General features: G+C 34.5%; 1 protein-coding gene across 1 annotated transcript in view; it reads left to right on the forward strand.

The window, feature by feature from the left end:
• The window catches only part of LOC105553917 (glutamate receptor ionotropic, delta-2-like), a gene marked incomplete at its 3' end in the record, with an annotated part of 1,194,618 nt that overhangs the window by 978,447 nt on the left and 194,129 nt on the right, over window positions 1–22,042 (forward strand). Inside the window, exons 6-7 of the mRNA XM_012000105.1 lie at window positions 6,830–7,003; window positions 15,577–15,738. Coding sequence (XP_011855495.1) covers window positions 6,830–7,003; window positions 15,577–15,738 — 336 coding nt within the window. The remainder of the gene's footprint in view (window positions 1–6,829; window positions 7,004–15,576; window positions 15,739–22,042) is intronic.

Raw genomic sequence — 22,042 nt, forward strand, 5'->3', positions numbered from 1 at the left:
ATCACATGGTGTATTATATTGAAAAGTGTTGATGTCCTTTTTTCCACTTTTAAGTGGAGTTGTTTGGTTTTGCTTTAAATTTTTTAAGTTCTTATAGAACTTGAGAATAATAGACCTTTGTCAGATGCATAGGTTGCAAAAATTTTTTCCCCTTCTGTAGGTTGTTCACTCTCATGATAGTTGCTTTTGCTGTGCATAAGCTTTTCAGTTTAATTTGATTCCGTTTTTCAATTTTGCTTTTATTGCAATTGGTTTTGTCATCTTTGTCATGAAATCTTTGCCCATTCCTATGTATTGTCTAGGTTGTCTTCCAGGGTTTTTATAGTTATGGGTTTTACATTTAATGTTTTAATCCATCTTGTGTTATTTGTTGTATATGGTATAAGAAAGTGGTCTAGTTTTAATCTTCTGCATATGGCTTGCCAGTTATCCCAGCACCATTTATTATTAAAGGAAAGTGTCCTTTCCCCATTGCTTATTGTTGTCAGCTTTGTCAAAGATAAGATAGTTGCAGGTATGCAGCCTTATATCTGGGCAATCTCTTCTGCTGCATTCATCTGTGTGTCTGTTTTTGTACCAGTATCATGCTGTTTTGGTTAGTGCAGCACTGTAGTATAGTTTGAAGTCGGGTAGCATGATGTCTCTAGCTTTGTTCTTTTCCCTTAGGATTTTGTTTTTTCATACATGCTTTTTGATACATTTTCACTTAGAATTTTGTTTTTGGCTATGAAAACAACATCGTCACCCACTGTTTAAGGCTCAGTTTGTACTTTGGAAGAAATGGTCTCTTCATATGATATAGGTGTACCCTGAATAGATTAACATGTATTTAATTGGTAATAAATAAATATTTTTGATAATTATCTTGATGGTTTATATTTTTGAAATTCCTCAGTTATAATCTTATGGGAGCTATTTATGTCACTAGCTTTTTTTGGTTTTAATTTTTTTCTAGATTACTTTTTTGAAATAAAGATTCTTCTAATTTTTTGTTTTTATTTCACATCCTACTTTGGACAGGGGATAGACAACACAGATTTCCTGATGCAAAACCAGCTGAAGTCATTTTACCTATTCATGTCAGTCAACCTGATTAGAAAAATAAAGTGACTTCTTACCTCCTTAGATAAATTGATTAATTTAGATGAATTAATGCTTATAATCACTAAATTGAAATGGCCATTCTCCTCTGACGGTTGATAAGATTGCAAAAGGACCCCCTTAATTAATTAATTTTTTTATATGCAATTTAGCTTCTACAAGTATACCCTGAACTTAAAAGTATAAACTGAAGTAGAACTTCTGAGAACAACATGGTCATTAACCCACTGTTTAAGACTCCATTTGTACTTTGGAAGAAATGGCGTCTTCATATTATATAGGTGTAGCCTGAATAGACTAGCAAGTATTTCATTGATAATAAATAGTATGGAAAGAACAATAAAAATTTGTTTTATTGTATTTTTCATAAGTGTTATGATTCATGTTTTTAAATTTATTAAATTTTATTTCATAAAATATTAGAAATGATATATTGTCATTAAGTAGATGCTCCATAATTTGGGCCACTATTTTGCAAAATAAAATATCCATATAAATAAAGCAATCTAACTGGTAAATAACTCCATAAATGTTAGAAGTCTAGGAGATGATTAAGGAGACCTCAATTATTTTCTTATCCTTCAAACTTAGGTTTTCTACTGTGAACTGTCTAATAAAATCTCACCATCACAATCACTGAAACCTTTATCTCTTTCTTACCCACAGTCCTACTTTCTTGTCCTCCAGCAGAGGTACAATTTCTTTTGGGCAAGTCACACTGCCTAGCCTCTTAAAAATACAATGTCCACAACCCATACCATTTACATTGCACTGGTTAGTACTTTTATCTGAACAAGGTTAAAACTCAGAGAATGCGCAAATGTTTTCTGTATTTTAACCCATAAAAAAAATTATTGGCTGGTATATCCAAAATCAACACTCTCACTTTCAAGTTATTCCATTCACCCACCTTATTGTTCTTATTCATCCACTGTATTCTGAAATATGCCTCAGAAAATGACTTTTACAGTTTTCTTGCACACTTTTCATTTACATGCTTGTTTATAGGAATTTATAATGGATGAATTATAATGTTCCCTAGTTTCTATAAATGAAAAAAAAAAAAACATGTATTTCTCAAAATTGCTAGGAAGCTAATAAACTTTAAATATAATAATAAAAAACCCTCAAAATATGCAAATGCCCATTTTGGCTGAACAGGGAGAACATGAATCTGTCTAGTTTTGTTTGTGTAGCTATTATTTTGTTGCTAATTTTAAAATGGGTTGCAGACATTGATTTAATCTTATTGCATCAATAGTTTTTAAAAGAGTGAATATAAATCAAAGTTGGCATTGTGCATCATGAGAGAAATTGATGTAGAAACTTGAAAACAATATATTTTTTTCATTTGCATTAAGTATGCTATAATAATGAGAGGCTGTGCTAGCTCATATGGTGTAATCAATCATATGATAGTGCTTGGTAATAGTATTTATCTTCTTTGCACAATCAGTGGATCCAGCTCAGAGCAGCCTTTCCATGCAAGTATTGTCATCCCTTCAGGGCCCTAAAGCAGATGGCCTAACACTTTATTTAAGTTTTACAAAAGTTAGAAATTCAGATAGGAAGATGTGCACTGTTCAGATCTGCAAGAAGCACAATGCTTCATGTACCCTTCTATTGCCTGATAATATAGAATATGACCTTTGTTGTCTTGATGTGATTCTACTGGCTTTTTACTTAATTTGAATAGTTTAAGACATTATTCTCTGTTAATCTGAGTACTCCTGAGTACTACATTTAAGGAGAAAGTTGTTGGTTTGAGTTTTTTTGTTTTGTTTTGTTTTTGTTTTTGTTTTTTGACAGAGTTTCACTCTTGTCACCCAGGCTGGAATGCAATGGCACGATCTTGGCTCACTGCCAGCTCTTCTGCCCGGGTTCAAATGATTCTCCTGCCTCAGTCTCCCGAGTAGCTGGGATTACGGGCATGTGCCACCAGGCCCGGCTAATTTTTGTATTTTTAGTAGAAATGCGGTTTCACCATATTGGTCAGGCTGGTCTCGAACTCCTGACCTCGGGTGATCTGCCCGCCTCAGCCTACCAAAGTGTTAGGATTACAGGTGTGAGCCACCGTGCCCAGCCGGTTGGGGGGGTTTTGTTGCTGTTTTGAGATTTAAAAAGCCTATATGTGTAATGGATGTTTTTCATTTTTTCTAGTTTAATGATGAATTGAACTGCTCACTTTTAAGCTTTCAAGTAGAAAGTTGCCATTCTGCTACTCTTCCTGTTGGTACATAGCCTACAGTTGGATTTGTTCCATTTTCTAACATTTGCATAATTGATACATATTAATGTTAGATTTTACAGAAGCATCAAAGGGTCATCTTTGCTAAAATATGAAAAATATAAACAAATAAGAAACAAACACCACATAGTAGAGGGCTTAATCTTAATAGTAAAATCTGCTTCATTTAGAATTGTTTAACATTTTAAAGCATTCTGGTGTCTAGAATTAAAATTTCAAGTATCAGTCTTTAGAAGATAATAAAATCTTACCATTCATTCATTCATTAAATTTTGCATTTATCAACATTTATTGATACCTAGTATGAGCCAGAATATTTGTTAGATGCTAAGAGATATAAGAATGGGAAAAAGGAAACTATTCCTCTGAAATAGTTATTTTTAATCTGAATTGGCATCTGATCTAATGGATTCTGAGAGTCTTTTCTTCCCCATAATCTTATTCATTTAAACCTAAAGCTGAAATACTACAAGGATTCAGGAATGATTCAATTCTCCTAAGAGATTTCTTCTGGGAAATGGCTGTTTCTAGATGGGGTTGTATCCCCAGAAGGTATTTTAGCTTTCCTTTTTTCTTCCTTGGGGCTTTCACAGTTCAGGATTCAACTTACATTAAATTATTAAAGCAAAGTGAATAAGAATATTTTGCCAGACATATTGACTTTGATTCTTAATAATTTTCAAATATCTAGGTAAATTACTTTTGGGAAAAAAGGCTTGCTTAGCCTGAATAAGTAAAATAGAAAAAGCTAAGTCACTAAAAAATATTTAATCATTTTTATTGCAATGTGAATTCTACTTTTATGAATATACTCAATAAAATAAAGAATATAAGAAGGAAAATAATTTTATAATTTGGGTTCTTTAAATTACTTACAGCTCAGGAATACACTATATCTTTTAAAAGATTAAGATATTTAGTGGTTCTGTGGGCTTGGGAGAGTGAGTACTTTATTGGTAAACTAGTTCTTCACATGATTATTTTTAAAAATCTGACAGTTTAAACATTTTTTAAAAATTCAGAGCATTAGAATAATATAGATCCTAGTAGACTGCATAACATTTTAATATACGAGTTTATTTCTGGAATTTTTTTTCCATTTAAATGGATCTCTTTATAGATTAAATGATCACTTGTCTTTCAGTGTTTATATAACATTGCATCTGCCACTCTTGAAATGCCCCTTTTGAAATGCACATGTAAAGTTCCGTAAATATAAAATAGCTGCCGAATCAAGTTTTCATATCACTGTTAAACTGTTTTTGAGATCACATGTCAAGACTAAAATTGCAAGTGAATTTTTTGAGACAGATTGTCTGTTAGTTTCATTCAGAATGACAGATTCTTTCTTCCCAGAAAATTACTTTCTCTTCCCTTCCCCATATAATAATAGGCAAAATACATTCAATTCAAATAGATATTTCTTCAGATATATTTTAGTTGTTTAGGTACCTGAGAACTTCATCTTTGGAAACCTATGAAAGGTAACCATCCCTTTTCCCTTTTTGTGGGTTTGAAAAATGTCCTCTTAAAGACTTTGGCTCATGATAGATGACTACATCATTCCTTCCAGAATCATCAGGAAATTAAATGCTCAAATAATGTATCTTTACAGTTTTAAATTCTACCATTCATAAATATTAATCTAAATAATTCCTGTAAGGAAATATGGACTTGTATAACTTCTTCAGAGACTGTTTCTTTTGATGACATTGATAAATTCATTCCATGAATAGAATATTATGAATGAAGAGCTTCAAGTCTTCCTGAATCTTTGTTTATAAACTGAGAATAAATAGCATCCGATTGAGAGTATCATCTGTTAGCAGAAAATGGGATAATAAAGTAATTAGTATTTTGCTTAACATATAGTAGATATTTATTAAATGTAAATTTTTATCCAATATGCTGATTTGTCATTCATTGTGAGTGGTGTAGATATAGTATTGTTTGATAAAATGTTGATAAATCTTAGCATTGCTAAAGCAAAAAGTGCCATATACATAAAACAACTTAGTTAATATTATGAGAAAAGTGGTACAATTTTCCACTGCCTTTCAAATGAAAGTTCCTGTCTTTATCATTTGTAATTTTAAAAATTGAAAGACATTGAATAGCAATATTAATATTAATTAACTTTAAAAGATGTCTGGTTAAAATCAGGGCTTCAAATGGAGTTGACAGGATACCATTTAATCCTACTTTGTGAGTACATTACATAGAATTTAAAAGCAGCCTGCTCCTTGCCAGACAAAGTTTTTGGTGGCCACTGAAATGACACAGACTAAAGGAAAAGGATGGCATTTTAAATTGAGAAAAACCATTTTTACGGAACACTAAGGATTGATTAAATGCCCAGAAATCCAGGATATTGCACTAGATATAGCTGATGGCAGGCATTATTTTATTTTCAGAACAATTTATACTTCATAAAGAGCATATATAAAGGGTGATTTTTGAATCTAACATATGCTACAAGAAAGAACAATATATAATTGATCTGGTAAGGAAATAAAATTTACACCTATGAATTATCTCTTTTATTTCATTGTTCTGTTATAATTTCTTAGATCAAACCTTGGAAATGCTCATTGCAACCCAAAACTTATTTTGTGTCTAATCTTTTAGTTATGTTGCCATAAGAACTGACTGAAACCAATAGTATGTTATTTACAAAGTCTTCATTGGATTAAAAGGTTTCAAATAAACACTATTAAGCAGAAACTTCTCTAGTAAAGACTACCTTAAAATGAAAATTTATATTGATCACTTTTATCCTAATTCCATTTAGAATAGATAAAATTTATTTAGATAAAATTCATTTAGATAAAGAGCACTGGGTTTCTCATCTCATCCTAATTCAGACTGTATTAAGCAACAGAAGTTTTCATCTACTTCTTACCAAGAGAAACATATGCGTTAACATCAATAATTCTAATAAATTATTAGAAAAACTCCTTATATATCCTCTTGCTCTACTTGCCTCGGTTAAAAGCCACATTTTTCATTGCTAATTATGTGTGTGTGTATGTGTGCATATGTATGTGTGTGTATGTGCATGTGTATAACTCTTACATGGCAAATACCTTCCTAGATACTCAAAGTAATAAGTAATTGAAATCCATTAATTAATAATAAACTATAATAGCAACTTACTTTGTGACCTTTTTGAATGTTTCGACCACACCTATATGTTTCTAAAATGTTCAACATTATAAATTATAAACTTATTATTAATAACCGTATGTAAGTCAATTGCTTCATTAGAACTGTTAGGCCCTAATGTATATAATTTAAAGCACAGAAAGCAACTACAAATGAATAGATCATTTTAACAAAAATATGTTGCTTTCTTCGCTAAGCGTTAAGGCAATATATTACAGTAACAGAATCCCTAACATTTACAGATAACAACTCAGTAGATTTGTGTTTTGTTACTGTATTAAAGTATCTCTAATTCTTCCACCTCTTATCTTATAGGAAATAAACGATGTGGATGTACAGGAACTTGTGAGAAGGTCAATTGGAAGGTTAACAATTATTCGGCAGACATTTCCAGTTCCCCAGAATATAAGTCAGCGGTGTTTCCGTGGCAACCATCGAATATCTTCAACATTGTGTGATCCAAAGGATCCATTTGCTCAGAATATGGAGGTATATTATAAATGACAGAGTATTTCTTCCAGGGTGCTTTGTTGGGCAATTGCAAGGAGAGCTTTATGAGTTGCATTGGATTCAGAATTGTATGTGTTATTTCTGAACAATTCTCCTCCTCCAGCAATTTCATAAGTCTGATGGGGAGAAAGTGCTAAGAATTTGTGTCTTTGTTCCTTCTGATCTCACTATAGAAAAATTTCTACTTGTTTAATAAAAAATATCATAAGTAAAGGTTATTTTCTTCTAAACAAGTAGGTCCATAATATTTCTCATAGGAGAATTTGTAGTTGGAACTACTGATTCCAAACTCCAAATTATTAAACTAATAAATGTATTTGACTTTCCTGGCATAAGAAGGACATAGATACTTATTCTTTTTTAAAAAGATTGATCTCCAGTTTGAATAACTCCAACCAAAAAAAAAAAAAATATGAAAAATGTGCTCTAGCATTTTATGGTCACATCCAACTCCAAGAGGATATAGCTGAAACCTTCAGCATCCAGAATACAACAAAGAATTTGAAAGGTATAAATAAAATGTCTGAACAGCAAAACAGAGAACACCAAGTCCCTGTAGCTTACTCATAAGAATGCCCTTTAAATACTTACTTGAAGCCTATTTCTTTTTCTTAAGGAAAAGCCTCTCTGATTTGTTTTCACTTTGCACTGGAGATCTCAATATGTCAATCTGGAGGGGCTGTTATACAAAGCAAGCACACAGGACAACAGCACCGAGCCTTAAGGAGCCCTCTCAAGGCAAGAGACAGGAGAAAAAATCAATCAGATAAACTAACTCATATATCCTGTCAGCATAGGACTCTTCCTGCAAAAACAAATCTGTGCCATAAAACAACTCCTAAAGGTATTACTGCAGTATAATGCTAGCATATAAGTTAATATTTAAACAATAACCCTGAGATATCAGCAAATATTAAAGGTATCATCAATTTTAGAAGTCAACAAAACCTAATATATTTTAGAAACTTGTTCTTTAAAATATTTACTATAGGAAACATTTTTATCATTATTATTATTATACTTTAAGTTCGAGGGTACATGCGCACAGCGTGCAGGTTTGTTACATATGTATACATGTGCCATGTTGGTGTGCTGCACCCATTAAATCGTCATTTACATTAGGTATATCTCCTAATGCTATCCCTCCCCACTCCACCCTCCCCATAATAGGCCCTGGTGTGTGATGTTCCCCTTCCAGAGTCCAAGTGATCTCATTGTTCAATTACCACCTATGAGTGAGAACATGCAGTGTTTGGTTTTCTGTTCTTGCGATAGTTTGCTGAGGATGATGGTTTCCAGCTACATCCATGTCCCTACAAAGGACGTTAACTCATCCTTTTTTATGGCTGCATAGTATTCCATGGTGTATATGTGCCACATTTTCTTAATCCAGTCTGTCACTGATGGACATTTGGGTTGATTCCAAGTCTTTGCTATTGTGAATAGTGCTGCAATAAACATACGTGTGCATGTGTCTTTATAGCAGTGTGATTTATAATCCTTTGGGTATATCCCCAGAAATGGGATGGCTGGATCAAATGGTATTTCTAGTTCTAGATCCTTGAGGAATCGCCACACTGACTTCCATGGTGGTTGAACTAATTTACACTACCACCAATAGTGTGAAAGTGTTTCTATTTCTCCACCTCCCCAGCACCTGTTGTTTCCTGATTTTTTAATGATTACCATTCTAACTGGTGTGAGATGGTATCTCATTGTGGTTTTGATTTGCATTTCTCTGATGGTGAGTGATGATGAGCTTATTTTCATGTGTCTGTTGGCTATATGAATGTCTTCTTTTGAGAAGTGTCTGTTCATATCCTTTGCCCACTTTTTGATGGGTTTGTTTGTTTTTTTCTCGTAAATTTGATTGAGTGCTTTGTATTATTAGATATTAGCCCTTTGTCAGATGAGTAGATTGCATTTTAGTACTTCGAGATTTTCAGTTTTAACAGTTTGGAAATATAAGCCTAGGAAAATTAGTTACTCTCTAATAATGCTAGATAAATAAGGTGATTTTGCAAAACTACTCTGAAAAATAACCCCACAACCTCCCTATCCTTAGTCACCTTTGAATTTTTAAAAAAGGACTTGCCATTTATCCAAACATTTCTTCCAATTATTATCATTATAGTGCACAGATTGGCTCTAGGATCATTGAGCTGTAACTTTCTGTTCCCTACTACATTTTAAGCTCCTTTAGAATAGCTTCTTTCCATGACCAGGTACAGTGGCTACACCTGCAATCCCAGCAATCTGGGAGGCCAAGGTGGAGAATCATTTGAACCCAGAAGTTTGAGACCAGCCTGGCCAGCATGGCAAAACCCATCTCTGTAAAAAAAAAAAAAAAAAAATTAAAAATTAAAAAATTAAAAATAAATAAATACATTAGCCAGGTATGGTGGTACCCACCTGTAGTCCTAGCTACTCAGGAGGCTAAGGTGGGAGAATCACCTGAGTCCTAGAGGAAGAGGCTGCAGTGAGCCAAGATTGTGCTACTGCATTCCAGCTTGGGTTTCAAAGTGAGTCCCTATCTCAAAATAAATATGTCCCTTCAAGAACCCAGCATCATAAGTACCCATAACGTGCTTCTCTACCATTTCCTCCATCATAATTACCACAGTGCTTTGGATCTGTGTGAATATATATGTTTGAATGTAATTAAGGAGATGGCAATAGTCAAAGTAAATCCTCTGAAGCCTTAATGATGTCACTTTAAATTTCAGTTCCACCCTTATCTATATGTGTATTATTTCATTTTCACACTGCCATGAAGTACAGGGAAGAGGTTTAATTGGCTCACAGTCCTCGGGGCAGGGAAGCCTCAGGAAACTTACATTCATGGCAAAAGGGGAAGCAAACACGTCCTTCCTCACATGGCAGCAGGAAAGAGAAGGGCTGAGCAAAAGGGGGAAAAGACGCTTATAAAACCATCAGATCTCGGGAAAACTCACTACTTTCATGAGAATAGCAAGCAGATAATCGCCCCCATGATTCAATTACCTCCCACCAGGTCCCTCTTATGATACGTTGGAATTATGGGAACTACACTTCAAGATGAGATTTGGATGGGGACACAGTCCAACCATATCAATATGCTTATAATGTCCCATGTTTGCATTTTAACTGGTCATGGATATAATTGATGTGAAAATGATAGAATTCTAAATATAAAAAAATAAATGAAATAACTTTTGATTTAGAAAATTATAAAATATTAAAATTTGGTTTTGTCAAAAGAAGTATCAGGAAATGAAATACAAACTTAAGAAAAATTATTGACTGTATCATTTAGGGACAGCAGAAATTATTTTATAGCATATTTGCCTAACAACATAATCTTTCCATTTCAGTTGATGAGAACTTTAATATCTGTGAACTAATATTTTATTTATGTCTATATTCCTAATCTTACCTGAAACAACAAAGCTGTATGGGGAAGCACCAACTTCCTCCTGACTCATACCTTCATCTTGGTCCTGTCCAACCCACAGATGGAAGAAAACAAGAAAACTACTTTTGCTTTGAGGATTTGTTACATGTTAGCACCCCACTTATGTGTGATAGAATTTGATCTCCGGACTGTTGCTGATTTTAATATACATAGACAGAGAAGTAAAATTCAGAAAAAAGCAGAAAATACATTTCACAAACTTTTTAATTAGCACCCAAAGGCTGAAACCCAGGATTAGCTGAAGTTGCAAAATAAATATAAAATAACACCTTTTAGCTAGAAAATGGTATTTTTAGCAACATATGTAACAAGAAGGAAGTGATCCATTTACTGCTTGATGGAACTAATATTAGTTTGGCTGCTAATGGAGAGAAAACAGAAACATTCCAACACTTTTGCTCCTGCTTTCCCCATCTAAGAAAAATTGTCTTCAAATTGGGAAGGTTAGAGTAAAATTCATTAAAAGAAAGTAATCCACTGGTTTAGAAGGAACAGGGAGATAGTAAGAGTAGACCCACTGCTTTGAATTAGGCTTGCCAAATAGTTGCTCAGAGTACCAATCAGTCAGCAGGAATGATCAAAATATGATAGCTCAAAAATACTGGAGAAACCCTTAAGAAGAAGACCAAGGTACAGGAGATAGGTGTATTGTCCCAATTGTTGAAAGGAAGGAAAAAAGATCCTCATGGAGTTTAGCATATTAAATGTTACTATTTAGATAAACTGTAGAATATATTACTAAATCAATGGTTTGGAATACTTCAGATAAGACAACAGGGCTCCCAGTGCCATCGGTGTGTGATGTTCCCCTTCCCGAATCCAAGTGATCTCATTGTTCAATTCCCACCTATGAGTGAGGACATGCGGTGTTTGGTTTTCTGTTCTTGCAATAGTTTGCTGAGAATGATAGTTTCCAGCTGCATCCATGCCCTACAAAGGACACAAACTCATCCTTTTTTATGGCTGCATAGTATTCCATGGTGTATATGTGCCACATTTTCTTAATCCAGTCTGTCACTGATGGACCTGATGTAAATGACGAGTTGACGGGTGCTGATGAGTTGATGGGTGCAGCACACCAACATGGCACAAGTATACATATGTAAGAAACCTGCACGTTGTGCATATGTACCCTAGAACTTAAAGTATAATTAAAAAAAAAAAAAAAGAAAAAAAAAAAAAAAAAAGAAAAAAAAAAACAAAAAACAACAGGGCTTCCTTAAAAACAAGCACTGCCAAACTAAGCCCTTATTTATAGTTTTGTTTGTTTGTTTGTTTGTTTTTTAGATTGGGAGAACGTCATAAAGCTATGTGTTGCTTATTGATTTTTTGCATTGTGTTTGACAAATTTTTGCCTGAAATCGTTAGGAAAGATATTGAAAAGTCTTGATAGAATGATGACATTCAAACATTTTCACTGACGGGCTCCTAAAGGCAGAAGATAGTGAACACTCTGGCCTGAGATAGAAAGCAAAATAAAGCTCAAAAATATTTAAGTCTTATTATTACCTTCAGAAGTTATAACATTATAACATTTGTGTATATATAATTAAAAGTAATACTCCAAATGATTTGCCAATTGAACTATTTAGTTGTTTTTCTCCAAATCTTCAAACAAAATTAATATTAATATCTAAATGAATCAATCAAATCTTCAAACAATATTGATATGACTAGAATATGCCTTAGATGTATTCTGTGGCTTCGAGCACTTCCTGATATCCACAACCTACCACCAGAGTTCCTTTGTCCTGAGTTTGAGGATTGTAGAACCAGATGAATATTCAAACTGCACTGATAAATATTCTATTCCTGAAATGCAAGGAACTGTCTATGGTCATTCACAAGATTCTATTCTTGGACCTAATATTTTTTAAATGTCTATCACTGCATGAATGAAAATGAATAAAACATGCCTATCAAATTTGTAAATGGCATAAAGCTAGAAGAGAAAGTTTATGTTGTACTAGATAATCAAGTTCCAAGTTGTTAGTGTTGACTAAATAATAAGCCTAAATTTGAAACAGCACAGATAAAGTATAAGTTCAAAATCAATTACATGAAGCCTAGATGGAAGAATCCTGGTTTGACAATTGTTCAGATTCCTTAAGTTGAAGGTAAATTCGGTGTGTGTATTGCACAAATCATATTTGCAATAACCATTTTAATATAGTTGTGGTCTCTATGTCAAAAGAATTTTGCTAAGATAAAGAGATCTAATGTCTTACACTATTCTCTCCTAGTCAGATCACATCTGTAATAATGTGTCAATTCTGGATACTAAATTTTTAACAGAAACGTTGAAACACAAGAGGAAAATGAGAACTAAGATGATCAGCCTAGAAACTATACCAGGTGATGAAAACTAAAAGAAAGATATTTGAAAGCAAGCCATAGATGGTGTCAAATATTGAAAGTTTGTCATGTAGAGGAGGTGAGTGTGGAGGTTTGGTGATGTCAAAGGACAAATGTAGTGCCAATAAGGTAGGGAGGAATGATTGGTTATATGTGACATACTAGAGTCTATGATTTTAGAGGTGGTGCATGTTTCTGTCCAGTCAGTAAATGGTCATTTGTGTTGGTCGAGGCCTAAGTAGAAGTGAAGATCGTCTGTATAGGAATTGAAGTGACCTTTTAAAATGCTGAGAGATAGTTTGGTATTATTGTGAAGGAGGGGTCAAAGGCCTTACAAATAAAAAAATGACCAAAATCTCAGTTAATGATGACAGAAAAAAGCGATAAAGTGTAGCATAGGAAAGAATGTGAAGCTCGAAGAATGGGCACTGGCCTGCAGTCAAAAAGTGTCAGATTAGGAGGGGTAATGAAAAGCTCGGAGAACATTACCACCACTTCTTGATCCTGCAGTTTGGAATGTGGACAAATGAGGAGACATAGTCATTTACTGAAAACGCCTGTCACGTAATAGGTACAAAGTACTCACCTTTAAGACTAGCATAGATGCTCAAAATACATGCCTCGGGGTCTGCAAAAGAGAACGTGCCTCAGCAGTCTCAGGTTTGGATAAAACCCAGGTTACCAGAATTTTCATGTCTCAACTTCCGTCAAACACACTTAGCTTTAAAATTGACTTTCGTTTTTTCTCCTCTCTCCATCCTTTGTCTTCTTTTACTTGACAAGTGTTTATCAAAAACCAAATATGTGCTAGGCTTTAGGCTAAGTCTAAGAGAAATAAATTATAGGGAAAAATGGAAGAGAAAAGATATACAGTATGAGTCCCTATCTAGGAGGAATTTATTTTTTGTGGAAAAGGTAGATTTTAAAAAAGATTTAGTATTCTGATATGTTTCAAAGGCTTATGCACTGTGTGTTCCAGTAGATAAAAAGAGGTGGTCTTTGAACTAAATATTGAGAAATGTTAACTAGTTGGAGAAAGGTGAGGAGATAGCAAGGGATGCTTCCCCAACAATCTTAAATACATGTTCACCAAAGGGAAGAGTAAAATAAAGCTAGAGAAGGAAGAGGAAGTAAGTTTCAGGCAGTAGAACCAGGAGAGGTTAGGAAAGGGCAGACGGTTGTGTGTTATTTTGATTTCCCTGGATGTGTGTCCTTCATGTAATTTATATATTTTCCTGTTGGGTCTTTACTGCCTAATTCCAACCTGGATGTTGATTCATGGACTAGATTTAGCTGTATAGCAGATTTCAGCCATTCCTTTGTAGTCTATCTAGTAATTATTGGGCAAAATGGGGAGTGGCTGGGATGGGGAGTGAAAATAGTCAGTCCTAATATGTCCTTATGAAAGACAAACTTGCATTGCACATAATGCATTGAGTGTGCAATGTCTCTTCAAAAAAGGCCTGTAAGTATTATATATATAAAATGATACTTCACAAACACAAATGATTGAAGATTTACATGGTATGTAAAAAAAAACTCACAAGGCGCTGTTAGGAATTTCTTATTAAAAACTCTGAATAGCATCAGACTCTAATTATCTCAATAGCCAGAGCTTAGTACCATCCTGTGATGCGGGTAGACTACTTTAAAAATTTCCTCCATGATTAAATATACCCCGAGGACCATCCATATACTCTCCCGTGTGTTTTTAGGAAAAACCGTGATAACAATATCCTTCTAAAAATCTGAAAAACACAAATGCTTTAAGATGGAATTAATTTTCATCACTACATTGATTCCTCATTTTTTAAATTTTATATTGAGTTTTTCCTTCAGAGGAAATATAACATTAAGCAGCTTTTATTGACCAAGGATTCCTTTTGGTATTACGTTTTCTGAATAATTTTTAACTTCTTCGAAAAATAAGCAGCTTTGATGGTTAATCGACAGTATAAATAGTATCTCTGGCAAAACTTAATTGTAAGAATGCAGTTAACCTTAGCAAAAAAAAAAATGGCTATAATTTGTTTTTCAATCTGTAGAAAGAAGCTAATAACATGGTTGCCTTAGAAGAAGCAAGTGTTAATGTAAACACACATTCACAAACAGTTAATAGTTTATGATATTTGTGAAATCAATGAATTGCAATGCATGTGTATACCTGTATAATTTTGTATAGATCCTTGATCACAATAATATTTATAAATGGTCCTGTTCTTTCATTATTTCCTTACAGAATCTCCATATACACAAACATACACACAGTTGACTGCTTCCTTTTTATGTACCTATGACACTCATATATGAGATCAAGTTGATATTTTTCCATCTGAATAACTAGAATGCAAAACCTTAACATATCCAGAAAATGTATTATTCAGTTTGTCCTTCCAATCTTAAACCCTTAGATTCTTACCTCCTCAGAGAGAAATAAGGGCCAATAATTTTCTCAGGTCTAACACTAACAGCCTTATCTCTGTCAAAATTTCTTTCTTTCTTTTTTTAATCTTCTCTTTCACACCAAAATAAGCTGAAAAAGCAATTGAGGCATACAATCAGACAAGACTTCATTCTCAACGACAAAATTGCCCAGGAAATGACAAAAGAAACCTTCTGCTTAATAACTCAGTAAACCAGCCATCTATGACATGAACAGAAGCAGCTGAGACAATTTTTTTTTTCCTTATTCTTGATGACTGGTGTCAATGATTCTAATGATCACTTTCTAATGTCTTTTCAGATTTCCAACCTTTACATATATGACACGGTGCTTCTGCTTGCTAATGCCTTTCATAAGAAGCTGGAAGACCGAAAGTGGCACAGCATGGCAAGTCTGTCATGTATCAGAAAGAACTCAAAGCCATGGCAGGGTGGGCGCTCCATGTTGGAGACCATCAAGAAGGTAACTTCTTAATTTTCATGTAAAAAGGGTAGGGTAAATAATTATTTGATATATTTTAGAAAAAGGGTTTCCTCTCTAATATTTCTGCCAATTCAAAGCACAAAACAGTGTAATGGGGAAATAAAATATTGAAAAAGGAAAAAGGTAAGAAAGTCATCAACATATACAAAGGGGAGGCTTCCTTATTTATTCATAAGGGAATTTTATGCGAGTAAAAAATGTGTGGTTGAGATATACTGACTTGACTGTCACTAGCATTAGAGATACTGAAATTATTTTGGTGCCTGTCACGAAGTACAAAAGGCTTTTAAAAAACATACATCATCCACTAAAAAAAAAAAAACAAAAAACAGTAGACTCAATTAGCACTTTTCCAGTTAGATAATATACATGGTAAGAGATTGAACGTGATGGTCTTTAATTTATCTCATGATAAGGATAGGATTCATAAGTAGATAACATGTTGCAGCATTTCTGAACTATTTGGGGTAACTGATTGCATTATTCTTCTTCACTGTCAATGTGTTGCTTATCCCAGCTGTGAATCTGTTTGGCTTAGCTACCTGTTCCATTCCCAGAAGGCAATTTATGTTGTTTAGCTCCTCTCAGTGGTATAAGCATTCTGTAGTTTATTAGACTCTTTGTCATGTCATCCTTCCTGACATTTTCCATTTGTCTTGCACAGCCTCTTGGATTTAAAATGAAATGATTAATAAAACAAACAAATTCTCCCATACCCTTTACACAAAGGAGACAGACATTTGGAAGCTTATGTTTTTTATTTTATCCATCCTTTTTCTTTTGCATGTATTTTCCTTTCTTCCCGGAAAACAAAAGAAAAATAGCTAGTCAAATGAAATATAAATGACCTTAAAAAGTCAGAGTAAAATATAAAAAAATAATATTAGAAGTAAGCTAGGAGTACAAAAACTAGAAGTAGAGGAAATAAATATTTTAAATAGAGAAGAGCCTGAATCTTTCTCTTGGTATTTGTATCAGTCCCTTTTCTGCTGTTCTAACTGTTTACCACAAATTGGGAAATGTATAAAAACAGAAGTTTTTTCCACATGGTTCTCAAGACTGGGAAGTCCAAGACTGTGGCACCCACATCTGGAGAGGGTCATCTCATGGCAGAAGGGCATCACATGGTGAGCAGCTGCACAAGATAGAGCGAAAAGGGGGGCCAAGACTTCCTGAATAACTAATCCACTCCCATTATTGGACATTAATCTATTCATGAGGTGGCATCCTCATAACCTAATCACCTCAATGTCCCTATCCTTAATACCATAACAGTAGCAAATAAGTTTCAATGTGAGTTTAGGAGGGGACACTAAAATCACAGTACTCCATCCCTGGACCCCCAAAACTCATATCCTTCTTACATATAAAATATATTCATTTTATCCCTATAGTTCCAAAAGTTTTAACTTGTTTCAGCATTAACTCAAAAGTCCAAATTTCAAAGTCTCATTTAAATCAGATATGGGTGAGACTCACATGATTCATCATGACGCAAATTTCTTCCAGCTGTGAAACTATGAATTCAAAACTGATTATCTACTTCCAAAATGCAGTGGTGGGACAGTCATAGGATAGACATTTCTATTCCAAAACAGAGAAATAGGCAAGAAAAGAACGATAACTGGTCCTAAGTAAGTCTAAAACCCAACACAAAAAATAACATTAAGTCATAAAGCCGAGAAACAATATCCTTTTATTCCATGTCCTAATTTCTGGATCCACTAGGACAGGGATTGGGCCTGCAAGGCCTCAGGCAACCCTGTTCCCAAGGCTTTGATGAACTCAGCTTCTGCAGCTCTCACAGGTTGGAGTGACACACTGTTTTAGTCCTACAGTTCTGTGGTCTTAGGGATGGTCCCACTTCCATGGCTCCAGTAGTCATTGCCCTAATGGAAATGCTTTGTGGCAAGTCCAACCCCACATTTTTACTCAACATTGTCTTAGTAGAGGCTCTCTGTGGTGGTTTCACTTTGGAGACAAGTCTCTGCCTAGGTCTTCATGCTTTTTGTGACATCCTTGGAAATCTTGGTGCAGGAACCCATAGCCACAGTTCTCACACTCTGTATGCCTGAAGGTATAACACCATATTGATGCTGCCACAGCTTACCATTTGCACTCTACAGAGTGACAGCCCAAGCTTCACCTGAGTCCACTTGAGCCATAACTGGTGCAACTGAAGAATGTTACACTGGAATGTGGGGAGAAGAGTTGCTAGGTGACCCTGGACAGGGAACCTATGATGAGTGCCTTGGGCATATCCCCTGAAATCATTTTGCCTTCCTAGAGCCTGTGAGGGCAGCAGCAGCTTCAGAGATTTTTGAAATTCCTTTTAAATTCCTTTTAAATCTTTCTCCTATTGTCCTGATAAATAGCACATCGCTCCTTTGTAGCCATATTAATATCTTTAGCAAACACTACTTGACTGCACCCTTGGCATTCTCTCCTGAGAGTCTCACTTTGTCGCCCAGGCTGGAGTGCAGTGGTGTGATCTTGGCTTATTGAAGCCTCCGCCTGCTGAGTTCAGGCAATTCTCCTGCCCCAGCCTCCTGAGTAGCTGGGAATACAGCCACGTGCCACCACACCTGGCTAATTTGTTTTGTATTTTCAGTAGAAACAGGGTTTCACTATGTTGGCCAGACTGGTCTCGATCTCCTGACCTCATGATCTGCCTGCCTTGGCCTCACAAAGTGCTGGAATTACAGGTGTGAGCCACCGCACCTAGCCCTGAACATACGTTTCCACTCTTTACATAGCCAGCCTGTAAGTTTTTCAAATGTTTTGTCTGCTTCTCTCTTAAATATAAAATCTATCTTTAAGTCATTTCTTTCTCTCAGATCTTACTACACACAGGTAAAAGTAACCAGGCAGAAGCCTGAATGCGCTGCTGTTTAGAAATTTCTTCAACCAGATACTCTAGTTCATTCCCCCTAAGTTCTGCATTCTACAAAGTCTTAGAATATGGCCACAATTCAGTCAGGGTGTTTGTTACGTTGCAGCAAGGATGGCTTTCAATCCAGTTTCCAATACCCTGTTCCTCATTTTTGTCTGAGACCTCATCAGAATATCCTTTACTCTCCAGATTTTTATGAGTATTCTGGTCACAACAAATTAAATAAACTCTTAAGAAGATTCAGACTTTCTCTACAGCTCTCTCTTCCAAGCCTTCACTAGAATTGCCCTTAAAGCTCTACTCACAGCAGTACAATTTTTTATTCCTAGTCCGATCCTTCAAATTCTTCAAGCCCCTACCTTTATGCAGTTCCAAAGTCACTTCCACATATTCAAGTATGTATTATAGCAACAGCTCCACTGATTGGTACCAGTTTTCTCTCTTGATTTGTTTCTGCTGCTAGAATACGGTAGACTTTGTAATTTATTAAGAACAGAAATTTATTTGGCACACAGTTCTGGAACTGGGACATCCAAGGGCTCGGGGCTGGCATCTGATAAGGGTTATCCTAGGTGAAAGGACACCACTTGGCAAGCAAGTGCATGAGACAGAGACAAAAAGGGGACCAAACTCTTGTGACAATTAGCCCACTACTGCAATAACAGCATTATTCCATTCATGAAGGCAGAACTCTCATGACCTCAATCATCTCTTAAAGTTTCTACTTCTTAATACCATTACAATGGCAATTACATTTCAAGATGAGTTTTGGTGGGGATTTCAAACCATCGTAATGTTGTGTCTTCTTTGCCAAGGAAAATTTTAATGAGAATTTTGGCTGTTATCAACAAAAGTACTTGAGAATTAAATGTATTGAATATATTGGCAGAGAAAGACTTTTCAACTGAAAAATGAATAAGTCTAATCTAGCTTCAAGCTGTTGCCAAAATCTTCCAGCCTTATCTATGTAGAGAGCTGACAGGTATAAATCCAAGGGAGGTTATTGAACATGATTCTCATCCTGCCAATTTATTAATTCATGGTTTGGCTAGGATGCAGGAACCTGAATATATTTATTCTTCTGAAGCTTTCATACAAAGACAAAATAATAGATTAAGAGGTTTCTTAGGAAACACTTATTTAGTGAGAGGATCAGGAGGAAGGAAAGAGAGACACCATAATATGTCAGTATTTCTCATGTGGAAATTTAATATATAAGATACTACTATTAGAAAATTTATAACCCAAACAATTATTTAATACAATAATTATGAAATTTTATTTTGTGGGACTATGTGTACATTTGTCCCTCTCAGCTTCTGCCCCAGTGTCATGTTTTAAAGAAATGTATCCATTCTTTGTGTCAAGAACTCAGTTTGAATAATATACATGATTACAAGTGTTCAATGTTACATTTTTGTCTCATATTTCAAACTGACCTTAAAATTGATTTTTTTTAATTATATTACTTTCTGCATCATATGTGTAGTTTTGGTCACCTGTTTAGATGTCAGTGTTGATGATACTCCACACATCAAGTGAGAAAGAAAGTTCATTATTCACATAGAGACTCCCAGGAAGAGCAGAATGGCCCCAACCAGATTCAGGCTGGCTTGGGCAAAACAGAGGGAATTGCCTGGGCCTTTTTGGCGACTAGAGGTTAGGGCTGGGAAAAGATTTCCACTCATGTGGGCTGGAGATTTGAGAAGGTCAAGTTTCCCACAGGTGTCAAATAAGTAGGTGCAGGAAGGCCTGTCTTAATAAGACTGTACAGATGTGGGGTCAAAGAAAGGGAGGGTAAGGCTTAAAAAGAAGTCAGTAGCCAGCAACACAAATGAGGTCAGGCTCCTTATTACAATGGGAATATTCTAGTGATAAAAGTTTTAATTACATTCAAGTAAATACAAAATGCCTATATTAAGGGCATGCTACATACACATTACAAATCTGTGTGCTGCTACACAAATTACAAGCAAGAAGAGAACAAGTTCCTATCCCTAATTTATATTCTTATTATGGGGAATGAAACAAAAGAATTAAAAATAATGTCATTGACATAGTGGTGTAAATGTCTAGTAATGGGCAAGGTTGCTATTTCTCAGGTACTCTTGTGTACCTGAGCTTTATAATTTATTGTATGAATTGGTAGAATAAGTGCCTCCTCATTTTTATTCTTTTTTAAAAATTAGCGGTTAATGCTTGCATGTTCATTTCTGCCAAATATTATCAGCAGCCCTGTGCCATTGTTATTTACATGGATGTTGTATAATATTTTTGAAGGAATTATAGTTTTAAAAATATTGAGTCTTTCCATCTATAACATGGCATCTATCCATATAGTCAGCTTTTTGTAACCCTGATTAAAGATTTATAGTGTTCTTCACACATATTTTCATTGTATTTGTTTCTAAAATTTTATAGGGTGTGTGTGTGCGCATGCGTGTGTGTGTGCATGCGTGTGTGTGTGTGCATGCTATCATAAATGAAATATGTTCTATTAGATTTTCAAACTAGTTATTGTAGGTGTTAAAGGAAGATATTGATGTTTCATATATTTTATGACTGACCTGATCAACTTTCCAAACTTAATTACTTGTTCTCTTGTATTTTTTAAATACACATTGATATCATTGTCAAATAAAATTAATCACTCCAATTCTAATACTGTATGTATTGACATAGACTTAAAAAGCAGCATGCAACAAGTATACTCTTAAACACACCAGGGGCATTATCTGAAAAGAGGATTTTTAAAAATTTTGTAAAGAAAGTATTCTTCTATTTTTGTTTTACTGTATTATGCACTTAAGTTCTTTTACATTTTTATTAGTAACTTATGCAGTTATAGAGTAGCAAGTCACAATAAAGTTAATCTAACCTTTTTACTCTATGTTTAGGTATAGAAAACCGAGCTTCAGAAAAATTAAATGATGTACTAAGTGTTGCGTAGCTAACTAGCATTAAATACCAGGTTTTTTTGGTTTCTAATTTGGTGTCTGTATACTGTGCCATTTACCATTTTTGTTGTTCATGGAAATCATTTTTGTTCACTCCTGTCAAAGTCACTTGGCTAAACATGCACACCAAGAAATCACGGGAATAAACACCCTCGGTTAATATTAAATAAACCATATTTAAGTTTTAATATGGCTTGTTTTTCAATTTTTAGTTTATTATGAGAAGCTATATTGTTGTAGCCTCTCATGAAAACTGTATTTATATATTGGGAAAGAGTTTTCATGTTGTATAATTAAATTTGTTAGTGTTACGTAACCTAGAGCAAGCTTTCAAACTTTTTAAACTGTATAAATACAATCAATAAATTTCAGCTGCTAAGGAAAAGAGTAGGAGGGGATTTCCACAGACTCCCACCACAATCAGTTCTTAGAA

The sequence above is a fragment of the Mandrillus leucophaeus genome, unplaced genomic scaffold, assembly GCF_000951045.1.
Source record: "Mandrillus leucophaeus isolate KB7577 unplaced genomic scaffold, Mleu.le_1.0 Scaffold617, whole genome shotgun sequence".
In the NCBI taxonomy this organism is placed as follows: Eukaryota; Metazoa; Chordata; class Mammalia; order Primates; family Cercopithecidae; genus Mandrillus; species Mandrillus leucophaeus.